The sequence below is a fragment of the Antennarius striatus genome, chromosome 7 (genome assembly GCF_040054535.1).
Source record: "Antennarius striatus isolate MH-2024 chromosome 7, ASM4005453v1, whole genome shotgun sequence".
Classification (NCBI taxonomy): domain Eukaryota; kingdom Metazoa; phylum Chordata; class Actinopteri; order Lophiiformes; family Antennariidae; genus Antennarius; species Antennarius striatus.
The window spans coordinates 7,950,071-7,965,781 of record NC_090782.1 but is presented as its reverse complement, the minus strand read 5'-3'; the positions used below and the strand labels follow the sequence as shown (position 1 = coordinate 7,965,781).

General features: G+C 39.2%; 2 protein-coding genes across 2 annotated transcripts; one reads left to right on the top strand and one right to left on the bottom strand.

The window, feature by feature from the left end:
- Nucleotides 1-364: 364 nt before the first annotated feature.
- Nucleotides 365-4,771, bottom strand: uox (urate oxidase). The gene is made up of 8 exons (XM_068320453.1): nt 4,615-4,771; nt 2,647-2,859; nt 2,011-2,127; nt 1,794-1,872; nt 1,396-1,582; nt 1,117-1,240; nt 647-730; nt 365-571 (listed from the first exon to the last, which is right to left on the bottom strand). The coding sequence occupies exons 1-8, from the start codon at nt 4,630-4,632 to the stop codon at nt 497-499; spliced, it is 897 nt and encodes a 298-aa protein (XP_068176554.1). The 5' UTR covers nt 4,633-4,771; the 3' UTR covers nt 365-496.
- A 7,029-nt stretch (nt 4,772-11,800) lies between these two features.
- Nucleotides 11,801-15,534, top strand: rpf1 (ribosome production factor 1 homolog). The gene is made up of 9 exons (XM_068319219.1): nt 11,801-12,094; nt 12,579-12,635; nt 12,751-12,831; nt 12,921-13,016; nt 13,269-13,422; nt 13,657-13,739; nt 14,369-14,550; nt 14,663-14,789; nt 15,240-15,534. Exons 1-9 carry the CDS (start codon nt 11,849-11,851, stop codon nt 15,279-15,281), a joined length of 1,068 nt encoding a protein of 355 aa, XP_068175320.1. The 5' UTR covers nt 11,801-11,848; the 3' UTR covers nt 15,282-15,534.
- Nucleotides 15,535-15,711: the final 177 nt, after the last annotated feature.

Here is a 15,711-nt window from a genome sequence, read left to right as displayed (position 1 = left end):
TCAGAAAATAGTCTTTCTCCATTTTCGTTTGCTTGGAAATCATTTTAATGCTTGAAATTGTGCAGATGAGTCCTCCTTAGTCAAAGCATGTAACAATGACCAATTTTATTTTCCCAGACACAAGGAGCCAATCAAAGCCTCTGTTCCTGCACACCTACAGGCTAAAGGCTGTTGATAAAAATTTGTGTATACTGTATATATTATGTTTCTTACCTGTGGTGCTTTCAGCATTGTCGCAATGACAATTGAAGTGTGTATGACCAATGTACAGTATACTGTATGTGCAACAAAACACTGGAGAGGTGATATCTTTCAAAGATTTGCAATAAATGGTGCTCTTTTCTCACCAAAGAACAATACTTGATTATTGATTGATTTTAAATTTTACTTCCAGACCCATATTTTAGTTTCATAATGTTTGGCAAAGTTTGACGAGCAGTTATGGTTTAAACTGTGTATTTTCTCAAACTGACGTGGCACAGCAGTAGGAATTTCTTCACAACTTGGCTTTCTGTTTTCTACGCAATGTTCCTGTGATATTGCCAGAGGGGTTATCCAATGGAAGAAGAACCTGGGAAAAAAAATACAAGTAACCCAACAAGCTTATGACTTTGCATAAAAGATTAGTTCTGTTAAAATAACTTACCTCGTCTTTGTTCGTGAGACCCAGCTTTGTCATGTCTATAGTGAAATAATGCTGGTTGGGCATGACTATCTCTATATCCTCCACCTGGAAAAGAAAATTAACTTTCTTCAGGAACTCTTCTAATAAATGTATCTACATTTAACTTAATATTGTTCTCTTAGATGTTAAATTAATTAAATATTAAGTACGCTAATGTACTTCATGACATTTTCTGTGTACTATGGGTTCTGCACCGCATTTTTTCAAATTTAAGTGTAAACTTTATTTCCCTGCTTCACCTCCACTTGGATGTCCCCAAGAGGGTTTTTGATTGCTTTATATTTTCAAGAAGAAGAGGGTCCAACGTACATTTTTTCATTCTATTTACACTTATAATTTTTACATCATCAGTACTGTATGTGTACTACTAATGTCATGCTATGATAGATTTTTTTAACTTTTGAATGCAGTAAATCTACAATGCTAATTACCTCAGGAAGTTTTTCCAGCACCAGAACCTGCGTTTCATAAAGGGTTTTCTGCACAGATGGTGAGTACTCTCCAAAATCATAGGGCCCAGCAAATTTACCAATAATCATGTCCTTCACACGATTCCTGTAGGAATGGAAAATTGTGCTTTTCAGAATTTGGCTCTCATTACTTTGAAATTAGTGATATTTTTTGGATTTGTATTAATAATCCTCTGGCTACCTCTCATACATACTGTATATAAAAGTAAAGATGAAGTCACAACTTAAAACATTAATTACCATGCAGCATCAAAGTCTACATCTCGGATCTTGTTGTAGCGCCACTTTGCATACACAGAGGTGCAGAAACACCGGTCTCTGGCCTCCTGCAGAGTAGTGAAGCGGTCTCGAAGGAAACCTTCAAAACCGGACTGGGTGGTTTTCAGCACCTTCATGTCCTTCACCCCACTGTGAACCGTGGGGATGGCTGCATGGGTCAAACAAACCATCAAGAAACATTTATTTGCATCACTATGAAAAAAAGATTTTCACAGCCTTTTTCATTATGAACAATCTGAGCTTACTTGTAATGTGTGAATCTTGAAATCAAACCAAAATTTTGATGAATGAAGTCACAGAAATGCATTTTAAACCAGGGTAATGTAAAAGACTGTCTGTTTTCTTGTTGTTGGGCTTACCGCTTAGATTCTGTTCAACATCACAGAACCGAACAGCTTCTGGACTGTGGATAAAAGCATGTGCATGCTCTATTCCATTCTGAGTAGAAAGGAAGGATAAAATATTTGGAAAAACCTTGTTTTAATGTTCTTATTTGTGTTGTTTTTAACTGGAGAAGTGAAAGTATGATTTTCTTTTATTTAACATCAAAAAGTGCCTTTGAAAAGTTGATTTTACCTTCATTAGCCTTCTCCATGAAACCTCCTCCATATGAACACTAGCCCTCAGCACATGGTTGAAAGAGGTCAGGAAGTGATGACAAATGTCCAGGGAAAACTGTTCGATGGTCTTTACCTGAACAGACACATAATATACACAGCAACAGATTATAAGGAGATCTATCTCAAATGACACCAGAACATGGGTCAGAAATTTAACAGATGTGTGGGAGCACAAAATAGGTACAGACTTTTAAAAAAAAAGTTAACAGGTCAATTGTATTTGATCTTTTTGCATCTTTGCAGTAAAGTGAGGCTAAAGAATTGTGTTAGGAGTCTCCTAAGTGATTCAAATTAATTTTGTAGAATTTTTTTTAACAAGAAAAGATCCCTTTGAAATTAAAATTGTGTTCATAAGCTCTATTCAGTTTACCTAAATGAATCTGAAGAAGAACAATGAGGAGAAATAGTTTGTTCCCAGAAAACTGCTGATTCTGTCTGGATTTTGCGTAGCTGCATCATATTTATCGAAAAGCTGGATGACATCTTCATCCTCCTAGTTTTAAACAATTCAGAATCCTACAGACAGACATGGCTGTCGAAGGACTGATAGCAAAGTTGTGCAGGTTCCATAATTTGTATTTCCTCTTCTTACCCCCTTGAGCTTGGCCAGGGCATGAACAGTGTTTTTGATGGTATCGGTGGGAATGATGTCTGAATTGTCTCCGTTCAGATAATCCTTGCGTGTTCTGAGCGTGAGTTCCACGTCAGCTTTCAGCTCGATGATGTAATGGCATCTCCCTTGTCTCCTGATGACCAGGACCTTCACTGAGTTCTTTCCGTAGCCAGTTCTCACAAACTCCACATTCTGTGTACAACAGGGACACATCTTATTGCAATTATTGAAGTGATGTAAACAGGTACTTTATTCTAAAACAATAAATTTAGCTTTTTTGTTAGTAGTAGTAGTAATCACATCTGTGCATGAGCTATTTTTATAAAATATTTACATTAAATAAAGTTCCAAGATGTGCATCTGTTACTTTTCGTCTGGGTGTGTTTTGAAATTCTTAAATTTCATTCAAATTTAAATTAAATTAGAGAGACCAGACAAATTAACAGCTCCATCATAGATTAAAAGGATGCCTGATGCGATGTAACACAGTTTCCAATGTAGCGTTCCAATCGCACAGTTACTGTCACAATTCCTTCAGTCCCCTTATCAATGTAGTCACAACATCTCACATCCACTGAACTGCAAGTCCAGATCTCAGACTTCATCCTAGGTGTAACCTAGAGCAGATTCATGTTTACATATAGGAACAACAAGGTGTGTCCATTTTGCAGATGGTCAAAACAAGTTGTCAGTGTTCTAACAGTGTCTAGACAAGAATATTATGATCATATTCACCTACCTCAGCAGTACACACACACACACACACACACACACACACACACACACACACACACACACACACACCACCACCACCACCACCATGACGTAGATTTTATAGAGTCAATGATCCCACACCATGTTTTACAATAAGGAATTATTTCTACTTTTTATCACTGGTTATCATTTGCTTCACAGTAATTATTGTCTACAAACTATGAATCGTTTATTAAACAAACAGTTCACTGTAGTCTTTATTAAATTGTCTGAAAATGGTAACGGTTCACATTTCACTGTACATTTTTACCTAATTCTTATTCATTTTATTCTTATTAACTTTAGTTTTATGTCTATTGAACTGCTGTTATGTCGGAATTTCTCATCTCTCTCCGTCCGTCTACCTACCTACCCTCCTACCCACCTACCCACCTACTTACCTACCTACCTACCTACCTACCTACCTACCTACCTACCTACCTACCTACCTACCTACCTACAGTGCCTTGCGAAAGTATTGGCCCCCCAAAAACTTGTTGACATTTTGCCACATTTCAGGCATCAAACTTAAAGATAACAAACTGACAATATTTTTGAAGAATCATCAACATGTGAGACACAATCGTGAAGTGGAACCAAATTTATTCAACGTTTTATTCTGTGTTTACAGATAAAAAACTGAAAAGTAGGATGTGCAGATGTGAGACCAAACGAGACACCTTTGCACTCTGTTTGTCATTGTTGTCATCTATCTATTTATCTATCTATCTATCTATCTATCTATCTATCTATCTATCTATCTATCTATCTATCTATCTATCTATCTATCTATCTATCTATCTATCTATCTATCTATCTATCTATCTATCTATCTAGCTATCTAGCTATCTATCTATCTATCTATCTATCCATCTATCTATCAATCATCTAGCACAAATAATAGAAACTTTGATTAGGGTTTGATTAAAAAAATTAAAAGTTGCATTTCTGACAAAAAAGAAATATGAAACTGAACAACTATCAATCTGTCTCTGGTGATATTTTATTATTAGATTACAGCATTAATTAAACAATACCTGATTTAGTCGTAGATATTTATTCTTATGAGACAGAGAACTATGCTCAGCAGGCTAATGCTGGCCCCATGGTCATTCACCTCAAAAGGAACTAAAGTCCTGTGTTAAATCATTAAATATATTCTTCAATAACTTTTGTTCATGGCATAACAATTACCTGATTTGAAGCAGTCATGGTATCTTTCGTCTTTTAGGTGCTGTCTGACAGTCCTCAGTCTCTACACTGTCTTCAACGCACAGTGACAGGTGGAGGATTTTGTGGAGAAACTGTGTACCTTTGAACTTTTGCTGCAAGTTATCAAGGTCTGTGGTGTTCAGCCTGTTTTTCCTGTATTGAGTGCAGTTACATCTATTTAGATATGCTTACTTATTCACAAACTCAAATGCTACAGGCTGTGATCATACAAACTCCCAAAATCGGAATTAGCCGTTGTGTTGCTTTCAACCTGTGATGCCCAAAGTTCATTAAGTCTTTTAATCCTCTATAATTACATGGATCGCCTAGAGAAGGAATTAATTTATTGTGGGTTCATCAAGGACAGTGCTTAATATAAGGCCTGTTAAACAAATGTACAACATAATACACTTACTTCCAGTTAATGAAATTTAAATTCCAATATGAAAACTGTCCTTACTAGTGTCTTACACGTTATCCATTGGATATGACAAAGTTGCATTCAACAAAAATCACAACTTCATTTTTATAGTCAATTTTTGCAGGCAGTTTTAGTCTATGATGGTCCATGATGAGCTTAAATTGTATTTCCAGATAAACAGTGTTATTCATGATCATCAGGAAATAGGTTGTTGTTTTGGCAGGTCCATGATCCTTGATAAACTTTATAGTTGCAAATAAAATTGAAATGTATTTGCACATTCAGTTTTCTTCCAAATTATCATTCTATTTTATTTCCCCTGTTCATCAGAGGAGATGCTTCTTCTTTTATGGATTAAACATTAAATTTGGCTGGATTATTTTTACAGTTAAAGAAAAAGATCCAAGTTCTCATTTTTTTCATTTTGTGTCACTTTTTTTTCTTTTTGTGCATTGTTTTAACAATGTATCATAAATATTGGCAGATAATAAATCTTCTTCTCCTTTTGGCTTTTCCCTTCAGGAGTCGCCACAGCGAATCAGTTGCCTCCATCTAACCCTGTCTTCTGCATCCTCTTCTCTCACACCAACTACCTTCATGTCCTCTTTCACTACATCCATAAACCTCCTCTTTGGTCTTCCTCTAGGCCTCCTGCCTGGCAGTTCAAAACTCAGCATCCTTCTACCAATATATTCACTATCTCTCCTCTGGACATGTCCAAACCATCTCAGTCTGGCCTCTCTGACTTTATCTCCAAAACCTCTAACATGTGCTGTCCCTCTGATATACTCATTCCTGATCCTATCCATCCTGGTCACTCCCAGAGAGAACCTGTTCAACTTTAATCCTCCTGTCTTCAAGAATGCATGAATGAAGTCTGAATATCTACATGTGTGGTTCTTCAGTGTGTCACATCACAGCTGTTCAACTATAACTGCTTTATGATGTAGATGAAATCATACACGATGATTTGCTTTGATGAATGGCTGTTGAAGTTTCACATAAGTGGCTTCTACATTCTCTCAATCCATCAATCTTCCTTGATCAAGAGTAGCACTTTGTTATCTTCAGATGAATGGTCCTTGTTATCCATTTGAGGGTGGAGTCCTGAGTCCAGAACTGAAGGTCTGTCTCCATGTGGAGTGATTTTTATGTTGTTGTTTTTTTGTGTCCTCAATTTATAAGTCTGGCCATTCGTCACTTCACTGAACTGTCCACTCAGCTTATGCCTGAGTGTCTTGAAATCCTGTTACTGGATTTAAATGGTTTTAATTATGATATGATCTTAACAACTTCCATCAGGTTAAATATTTGAAATGCCCTGCAAGCCTTTCAGAACTGAAGAAACCTCTTCGATGAGATAAATGTACAGTACTACCATTTACAAGTATTAACAAGTATTAACAAGTATTAACAAGTAGGTGTATGGGAGGAAGCTGGAGAAGCAAATGGGGCACAACCAGGTGCGGGAGGTCTAGAATAGGATGAGAACCATGACCGGACATGGGAAAGGGCGCGGCACTGTGGAGGGGAATATTGAATGAGCTAATGAACTAAACAGCTTTTTCAATCAGTTCAGCTGCCCCACCACTCCCGGCTCCTCGTCCCAGGCCCTGCAGACCGCTCCACTGATGCTCCCTCCTCCTGTGCGTCTTCTCCTTCCACCCCTGCCACTCCTCCCGAGCCCAATCCAAGAGCTGCAAAGCTCAACGCCCCCACCTCAACCACTGGACTTCCAAACTTGCCACAACCTCCTGCTCCCACCACGACTGAGACCGTAATCACTGCAGACCTGGTGACGACAACGCTGCGGAGGCTCCGTCCCTATAAGGCGGCTGGACCAGATAAGGTCTCTCCAAGACTCCTCCGAGCCTGTGCTTCTGAACTAGGGGACCCCCTGCAGCGTTTGTTCAACCTCAGTCTGCAGCTGGGGAGGGTCCCGTCACTGTGGAAGACCTCCTGCATCATCCCTGTACCCAAGAAAAGACGCCCTACTGAGCTCAATGACCACCGACCGGTCGCTCTTACCTCCCACGTAATGGAGACCCGAGAACGACTGGTCCTGGAGCTCACGCGTCCACAGGTGCAGGGTGTTATGGACCCTCTCCAGTTTGCCTATCAGGCCAAGGTTGGGGTTGACGACGCTGTCTTGTACCTCCTCCACCCTGTGCTCTCCTACCTGGACGCCGGGGGCTGTGCCGTCAGGGTGCTCTTCTTTGACTTTTTGAGCACCTTCAACACCATCCAGCCCCGGCTCCTGCAGGATAAACTGACCTCCATGGCTGTGGACTCCCTAGCTGGATCACAGACTACCTAACGAACAGACCCCAGTACCTCCATATGGGGGACTGTTTGTCTTCTATGGTGACCAGCAGCACGGGGGCTCCACAAGAGACCTTGCTCTCTCCCATTCTCTAAACCCTCTACACATCGGACTTCAAGCACAACTCGGATACATGCCACATACAGAAGTACTCCGATGACACTGCAATTGTGGCATGTATCCGGGAGGGTGATGAGGGGGGGTACAGGGCATTGGTGGCTGACTTTGTGGAGTGGTGCCAACAGAACCAGCTCCAGCTCAACGTCTCCAAGACGAAGGAGATGGTGCTGGATTTCCGGCGGGCACCCCCCTCTCCACAACCAGTGATCATCGAGGGCAGTGAGGTGGAGGTGGTAGGAAACTATAAGTATCTGGGACTGCAGCTAGACAGCAAACTGGACTGGTCACTCAACTCGGACTGTGTGTACAAGAAGGGGCAGAGCAGGATGTACTTCCTGAGGAGGCTGGCCTCCTTCAACATCTGTGCTAAGCTCCTTCTCATGTTCTATCAGTCCGTAGTCTCCAGTGTGCTGTCATACGCCATTGTGTGTTGGGGTGGCGGGGCCAGGAAAAGAGATATGGACCGTCTTAACAGACTCATCCGCAGAGCGGGCTCAGTGATCTGGCTGAGCCTGGACGCTGTGGAGACAGTTCTGGGGAGCAAGACCATGTCTAAAGTCAGGGCTATCATATCACCTTCTCCCAGCAGAGAAGCACCTTCAGCAGCAGATTGCTGTCACACAGCACCTCCACAGAGAGGCTGAGGTCCTCCTTCATGCCCTGTGCCATCAGGGGGTACAGTGACTCTCTCAGGAGGAGCAGGGGGGAGGTGGCGAGGTCTGCAAGCGGTTGAATGGAGGGGATGAGATGTCAGCCTGTGCTGCAGTGTAGTGGGGCCAAGGTGTTATTATGTTTTGATATTAGATAGTGACGTCTTATATTTTTGACCATTGTGAGATAGATATTAGTTGTTGTGATATTAGATAGTTGTGATAGTTGTGATATTAGATAGATAGATATTGTGATATTAGATAGATATTAGATGTTGTGATATTGGATAGTGACGCCTTACATTGTAAGAAGAGTGTACCTTACCCACCATGTGGGCCTCCTGCTAATTTTCACTTGCACTTTTTATTTTTATTTATGTTATTTTATTTTATTTTATTATTATTTTATTTTATTATAATATATTTTAGTGATAATTTAGTATATGTCCTGTTAATGCTACATGTGTCTGCTAGTGTAGTGTTTGTCTTGTGTTATGTTATGTTTCTTTTTTTTTATCCAGTATTTATTCATTATGTAATGCCTGTGCAGTGGATATGTGCAATTTCCTCCGGGATTAATAAAGTATCTGTCTGTCTGTCTGTCTATCTATCTATTACTACAGCTGTCTGAATGAAGAAACATTAGTAGAAAACATCAAACCCAACACTTAATCTTAGTTTATGATGTGACTGCAAATGAACCAGTGTCATAATGACAATCTGTAATTCCTGAGGATCGAATGCATATGTGCTTCTTGCCCAGTCACTTGCCCAAGTTTTGCAATTGCAGTGTGTTTTACTGGAGTGCACCTTGTTAACAGGAATTTGCTACAAATAATCCAACACAAGTTGGCTGCTCATCTGCAGTTTGACTAAAATAGTTTAATCATATTCTGGTTGCAGCCTACATTTATTTGTTAAATATGAAACTTCTATGATCTTTGTCATAAATCTCTCACTGAACATCATGCACCTTTGATGCTAACATATAAATCTCGCTCTCTTTTTGGAAAGTTTTACATTCCAAAGAGACCTCTTATTTCTTGGCAGTTGTTTTCGAGACTATTCTTTCTTTCTTTCTTTTTTTGCACTGATGTGAATCTACAAAAAATAGAAAAATCAATAAGCTTTTGGTGTATGGGCCGGGGGCAAAGAACATCTGAAATCTGCTATTTACTCTGGATTGTTAAACAAACTAGCACAATTTTGTTGACAATGTTTTAGTACTTAGTAGAGTTTCACTCATCATTCCACACTTCCCTCAGCACTTGTAAGATGCTAGTTTACTTGTCTTCAAACAAAGCTAGTCTTGGTGTATAACCCATTAGAAACAGGTCAGGGACTGATTAAGGTATCAGTCATGAGGTAACAGAAACTGATAGCTCTGTATACACACCAGAATTACGAAAGAATCTATTTGCTGAGAAAAAAAAATCATTTACATAGTAGTTTGGCCTCATCAAAGGACAGCAGTACCTTCCATAAAACACTTTGACTCCATAAATGCAATTGACACACACACACACACACACACACACACACACACACACACACACACACACACACACACACACACACACACACACACACACACACACACACACATACGTTTATATTATGTTTTCTCATAATAATAATAATTATAATAATATAATAATTCAATTATATAAAATAAAATATTTTAAAAATATCAGGTGAACATTTCCGGTATGTAATACTTGATACTGCCTGGTGACCAGTTACAGAGTAGCCAGAGTAATAGAGTTTTCTGTAGACAGTGCGACATGGTGGTCCAACTGGCTGATACGTAAATACAGTTTATGCATACCAGATCACTATTTTTTCTGTGGATCATTATAAAGTGACATTCCTACACTGCCTGTAAAGATATTCAGTGATCTACATCATGGTAGTTAAATAAAGTTAACGAGACTGGTGTGTGGGTAAAATGCTTTGTTCTCTGTGAAATCTTTTTATTGCTTGTAAAACCATATATTAACCATTGTGTTACCTTGGTTTAATCCTCATGGCTCATTGAGACACTCTACAATGTCCTGTAATTCATTCCTCCATCTAAATTAGATACCCCATATACTTGTCATTAATGATTTGCTATTGGATTATCTATAATCTATCAGATGTTTAACAGTTTTTTTCCTGGACAGCAAATTATTTGCCTAAATTGGGTTCTGATGGTGTTCAAGCTCATAAAATTTGCATAGGTGTTAGAGATCAAAGTGTCACAACTGTAAGGATACAGACTTGATACTCTTCATTCGCTTCTCGTAACCAACCCGCTGTTTGTGTGAACTAATTTTCAAAACCAAATCTTAGTTTTCTAAGTCTTTATTCTCGCTTCAGTATGCCTCCTTTTTTTAGTCGAAACAATTTTTTCCATGACATTGGTAGGAAAGGCTTGTTTTTACTGTCATCCAATAAATGTCATCAAGATTTTGTTACAAATCCAGTTGACCTCAAACCACACCAAGACATTCTTACACTTTTATTTTTAATTGCACCCTCATTACATTCTAAAATCCTCATGGTTACACGAGAATTCTGCAGTGTGGTAACATCATGCTTTCAACCATACTCAAGACAGTTGTTGTCAAAACAAATACAGTATGTTCCCCTTCAAGATACATTCATCATTAGTTCCTTTACAAACTGGATCAAGCAACAAAGTAAAAGGGAACAAACATTTTCCTCTGGGCCATTTTGATTTGATCTATTGGCTTTTTTCAAGATCTTGATTTGTTGTTGTTGTTGTTGTTGTTGTTGTTGTTGTTGTTGTTTCATGGATATTTTTATCTGTTTTAATGGACATGCCTGATGGGCAGATTAATTCTGAATTCAAACTAATCCTAATATGTGGGAGTCAACAAAAGAAAGTAACGCTTGGAGGTTGAATCTGAGGCAACCAGACTTCTGATTAAGGTTTGATGTTTCGTCTGTAACCCAAGAGACTTCCTCATCTCTGATAGACTGATAAGAGTACAGATATAAAAACTCTTTTAAGGTCGCCAATGCATTAACAGTTCTTATAAGGTCATATGTCAAAAGTCTGTTACATGCTGTCACATTTTCACACAAAAATCCTGCAGATGCCTATTATATCCCAGAAATAAATTTTCCAGGGCTCCCCTATCAGTCTCTCAGATGTGTTTTCTATTGTATCTAGCCCACCTGTGTGTATGAGGATTTTTTCCAAATTGACATATTTCTGCGTCAAGTGGGGTAATTAAATCTTTTTCAAAAAAATTTTTTTGCCTAGTTAATGTTAATACATTGGTTTCCCTTGTAGTAGCACTGCTCCTGAAAAACTAAATGTTCACCTCGTGTTTTTGACATTTTAGTTAGATTTTTATTTCTGTTCATTCTTACTGCGTTTCAAATTTATTATTAATCTTAGTCCCTGGTCTTTGCTCTTAAAATTCACTGATAATAGCATTCTTTTTCATTATTCTGGCAAGTGTGATCGAGTCAGTTTACTCCAGCAATGGAGGCTTTGCCGTTTGCAGCAAACACCACACGAAGGTCACGCTGCAGAACGTGGCTGTTTGTCTCCGCTACTTCTCCTCCTCACCACCAGGTGTCGCTACCCTTCCATCAATACCATAAAACACTCACAACCCACCCGGAAGTAAAGGCATGGTGTCCCTGTTTGGTGCACGTGAGAAGGTAAAATAAGAGTGACAGAAAATGGACATTAAAGAAGTTCCTCTCAGTCAAGAAAGCAAAGGAAAGAAAAAGAAAGACAAGAAGCCAAAGAAGAGGAGCGTCAGCCAGGAAGGGAATGAAGGAGGCAACGGAGCCGAAAAAGAGGAGAAGATGGAGAAGCTCGAACCAGCAGCAGCTGCCTTTCCTCCCAGCTTTAGTGTGTCTGAAATCAAAAACAAACAGCGAAGGCACTTCATGTTCATGAAACTCAAGCAAGAAAAAAGAAAGGTAAAGGCGGACGAATTAAAAAAATAATGACAACAGCGATATGAATTAAAGCGGCTTCAAGACCATCGTGATCCTTTAGGCGTCACAAGTGGATTACACGGTTTGGTTTGGTTGGTGCTCATTGAAAATCATTCCAGAGTTGTGACATCATTGTCCAACAGAAACTAGGCATATTCGTGAGCATTAGGATGAGCTGACGGTGTAGCACCACTTTAAGATCACATACAAGCCTTTTGGTGGTGTTCCATAATTCGTGTTTTTGGATGAATGAGTTATTCTAACAAGGTAGTGACTGTTTTGGATTGATCATGGTTATTTCTCTTTAAGTTGTGTTTCCAAACTCACGACTGCACAAAAATCAGTCAAGTGTGACCTGCGCTGCCCGAAGTATTCATGGTTGGAACAATGGAAAGGTTTTCTCAAATTGTGTAGAAGTAATCTTCACATTACTAGATGGGATACTGAATATGTCTTCATTTTTCAGCAAAAGATGCAGCTGAAGAAAAAGAAGAAAAAAGAAAGGGATGCTTTAGGGGACAAGGTGAGTTTAATTTCTTTATTCTCTCTGTTGTCAAAGACAGATTATGTAATGAATAAAATCTTTGTATTTTCTTCATGGCAACCCATCATTTAAATTTATCTTGCGACTACTGAAGGCACCACCAAAAGAGGTCCCAAAGACAATAGAAAACCAGAGAGTGTACGATGAGACAACAGTTGACCCAGAAGATGAAGAAGTAGGAACCACTTTTGGTTACAGTTGTTTACACTGTTTGATTTTTATTTGTATTGGCTTTGCTGTAGAGTGTGTGTTTCTATCAAACAGGTTGCATTTGATGAGGGAACCGATGAGTTTTCTGCATATTTCAATGGACTGACAAACCCTAAAGTGCTCATCACAACATCAGACAGACCCAGAGGCGTGAGTGGCTTCTGCTTGTCGTATTTGCTTTATTAATGTTGTTTGCCCATGTCACGAATGGATGAGGAAGCGAGAGCGCCGGACATGTTCTTTGTAGAGTAACCTCCCCAGTCCGATTGCATTATTATTTGGTCCCTGCACCAAAAATCTTTGCATTTACATATTTGTATGAAGTGGAATTTACAGGATTTCTCCTTCATTATTATTCATTCTGTTTAACTCATTGGTTGGTCTCTGATTTATTTATTCCAGAGGACAGTTAAATTCTGTGAGCAGCTGGCTACAGTGATTCCAAGCGCCTATGTGTACTACAGAAGAGGTTTGGCCCTGAAGAGGGTCATTCCCCAGTGTGTTGCCAGGAACTTCACCTACCTCATGGTCATCAATGAGGATCGCAAAGTGCCCAGTATCCTCAGAGCCATCTGTGTTACCCAGTATGGATGACCCTGTATTTGATTTGGATATAAAATTACTCGTACTTGATTACTGTAAATATTTGCAGTTTTGAATTTTTTTTTACAGAAGACAGTTTATCAAATGAAAATACATTTACATGAAAGTTAAATTGACTTGTGCAACGGTGAAACGCTGAATATGTGATGTTGAGGCTGAATGTGCATTCCTTAACCTGGGCATTAAGATGGTATGGTCCTCTGTCATCTGCCCCATGGGCCGACGGCACACTTTAAGGTCAGCAGCGTTCGACTGCGCAAGGAGATGAAGGCAAGTGTTTTATTTATTTTTACATATGAATTTTTTGATTAGTTTTACACACAAAAAAGGATAACTTTAATCGATTAGATGTACATATTTCTTAATTTTCCAGTGTAGACAAAAAAAAGCAAAACACTTTGTCATTCACCATTCATTCATACTGAGCAAGTGATGGGTGGTCAGACCTTAAAGAACAGCATCACTGAAGCCTGAATGAAGGCAAAGTTTCCACTTTAGAAGACTTTATCATCTGTAGAACCAACAACCTTCATCATTAAACCTGGGCACCTCAGGCATCGAGGAACAACCGAGGGCTAAAATGAGGTCAAGTTGGTGGGACAAATAGATTTTTGCTGATATGTACTGTTTAAATGGGAAATGTGTAAATTGTGTTGTTATACCCATTTTAATAAGTATGTAGAGCGTCTTTCTGACATTAACATTTCAAATAAACAAATTGGGAAAAAATGTCAGAACTGTTTTCAGGATACTTTATAGCTCCTGCTTCATGCGTGCCATCAGGCTCTAACTTTAAAATGTGTGAAATTTTAGCTGTGATGTTCGTATTTAAAACCAATAAAGACACAATGTTCAACAGTGTCTGATCCCATCATAACTGTAGTAATTCTTCATTGCAGAGACGAGGCAAAGATCCGACTGAACACTCTCCAGAGGTGATCCTCAATAACTTCTCCACTCGTCTGGGCCACAGCATCGGCCGGCTGTTCGCTGCTCTCTTCCCACAAGACCCGCAGTTTGTTGGTCGACAGGTCGCCACCTTCCACAACCAGAGAGACTTCATCTTTTTCAGGTTCCACAGGTGAGGGTTTTCACCGTAACCTGAGGCTTTGTGATTCAATGTAATATAATCCACCCCTCCTAAAAAGTGCTAAGTGAGGTTCGTCTTTAAATGAATAATTTATTTTATCAAGGTACATCTTCAAGAATGAGAAGAAAGTTGGTATTCAAGAGCTGGGACCCCGCTTCACCCTCAAACTCCGCTCTCTACAGAAAGGCACCTTTGACTCAAAGTTTGGAGAGTACGAGTGGGTCTTGAAGGTGAGTCTTTAAGCACTTCAATTTCTTGGCGAGGTCACTGCTTTATACTTTACACATTTAACTGATCCCACATGTCACATTAGCTTTTGCAAACAGAACTCAACAGAGATGTTCTTCAAGAAACTTTGTACACAACAGTCATATTGAAATGATGCCTGTTGCAATTAAGAGCTTTATTTTTCAATGGTTCTATTTTGAACATAAGTTCATGTTGTGGAATTTGTCTCAGTCCTGTTTGAATCAAGGACTGTTGAAGGTTTTACAAGAAAACTACATATCTCCCTAACTATGGAGTAAGGTCTTTTACACATTGTATTATGGAAAAAAAAATATTGCTGAATGCTTGTACATGTGTTATTGCATTATGACTCAGTAATAGGTTTGTCTTTTCCATTCCATGTAAAAGTTGCCAGTTTCCTTCAACGCAAATCATACTGTTTTCTTTTCTAGCGCCACGAGATGGATGCCTGCAGAAGAAAGTTCCAGCTTTGAAATAAACTGCTTCTGTGGACAGAGATCGTCTTGGTTTCTACCCAATCACTGACTGATTTGTACAGATGGACTTCAAGCTGGATCTTCAGGTTCTTTGTGGACAGTGGCAGCGCTTGTACCACGCCTCAGTCAGACCAAAGCCTGGAACTCAACGGACTTCTGCTCCGTTAGTCGTGAGACAAGTCGGCACAATAACTTGAAAAATCTGATCTGTGTCTGCATGCAAAAGTTGCATTAACACAAATGCTGTTCCTAAGAAATCTGTATCCATATACTTTATGAATTGAGAAAAGAGTAGCCAGTGTCTGGAAATGTCTGGAACTTCAAACTGTCTACAGTGCAGCTGATTTTAATGTATAGTATAATTGTCACAAGACGTTTAGAATAATTAAGGACAACTCACCAAACGTGTTGCTTTTAATAAAACATG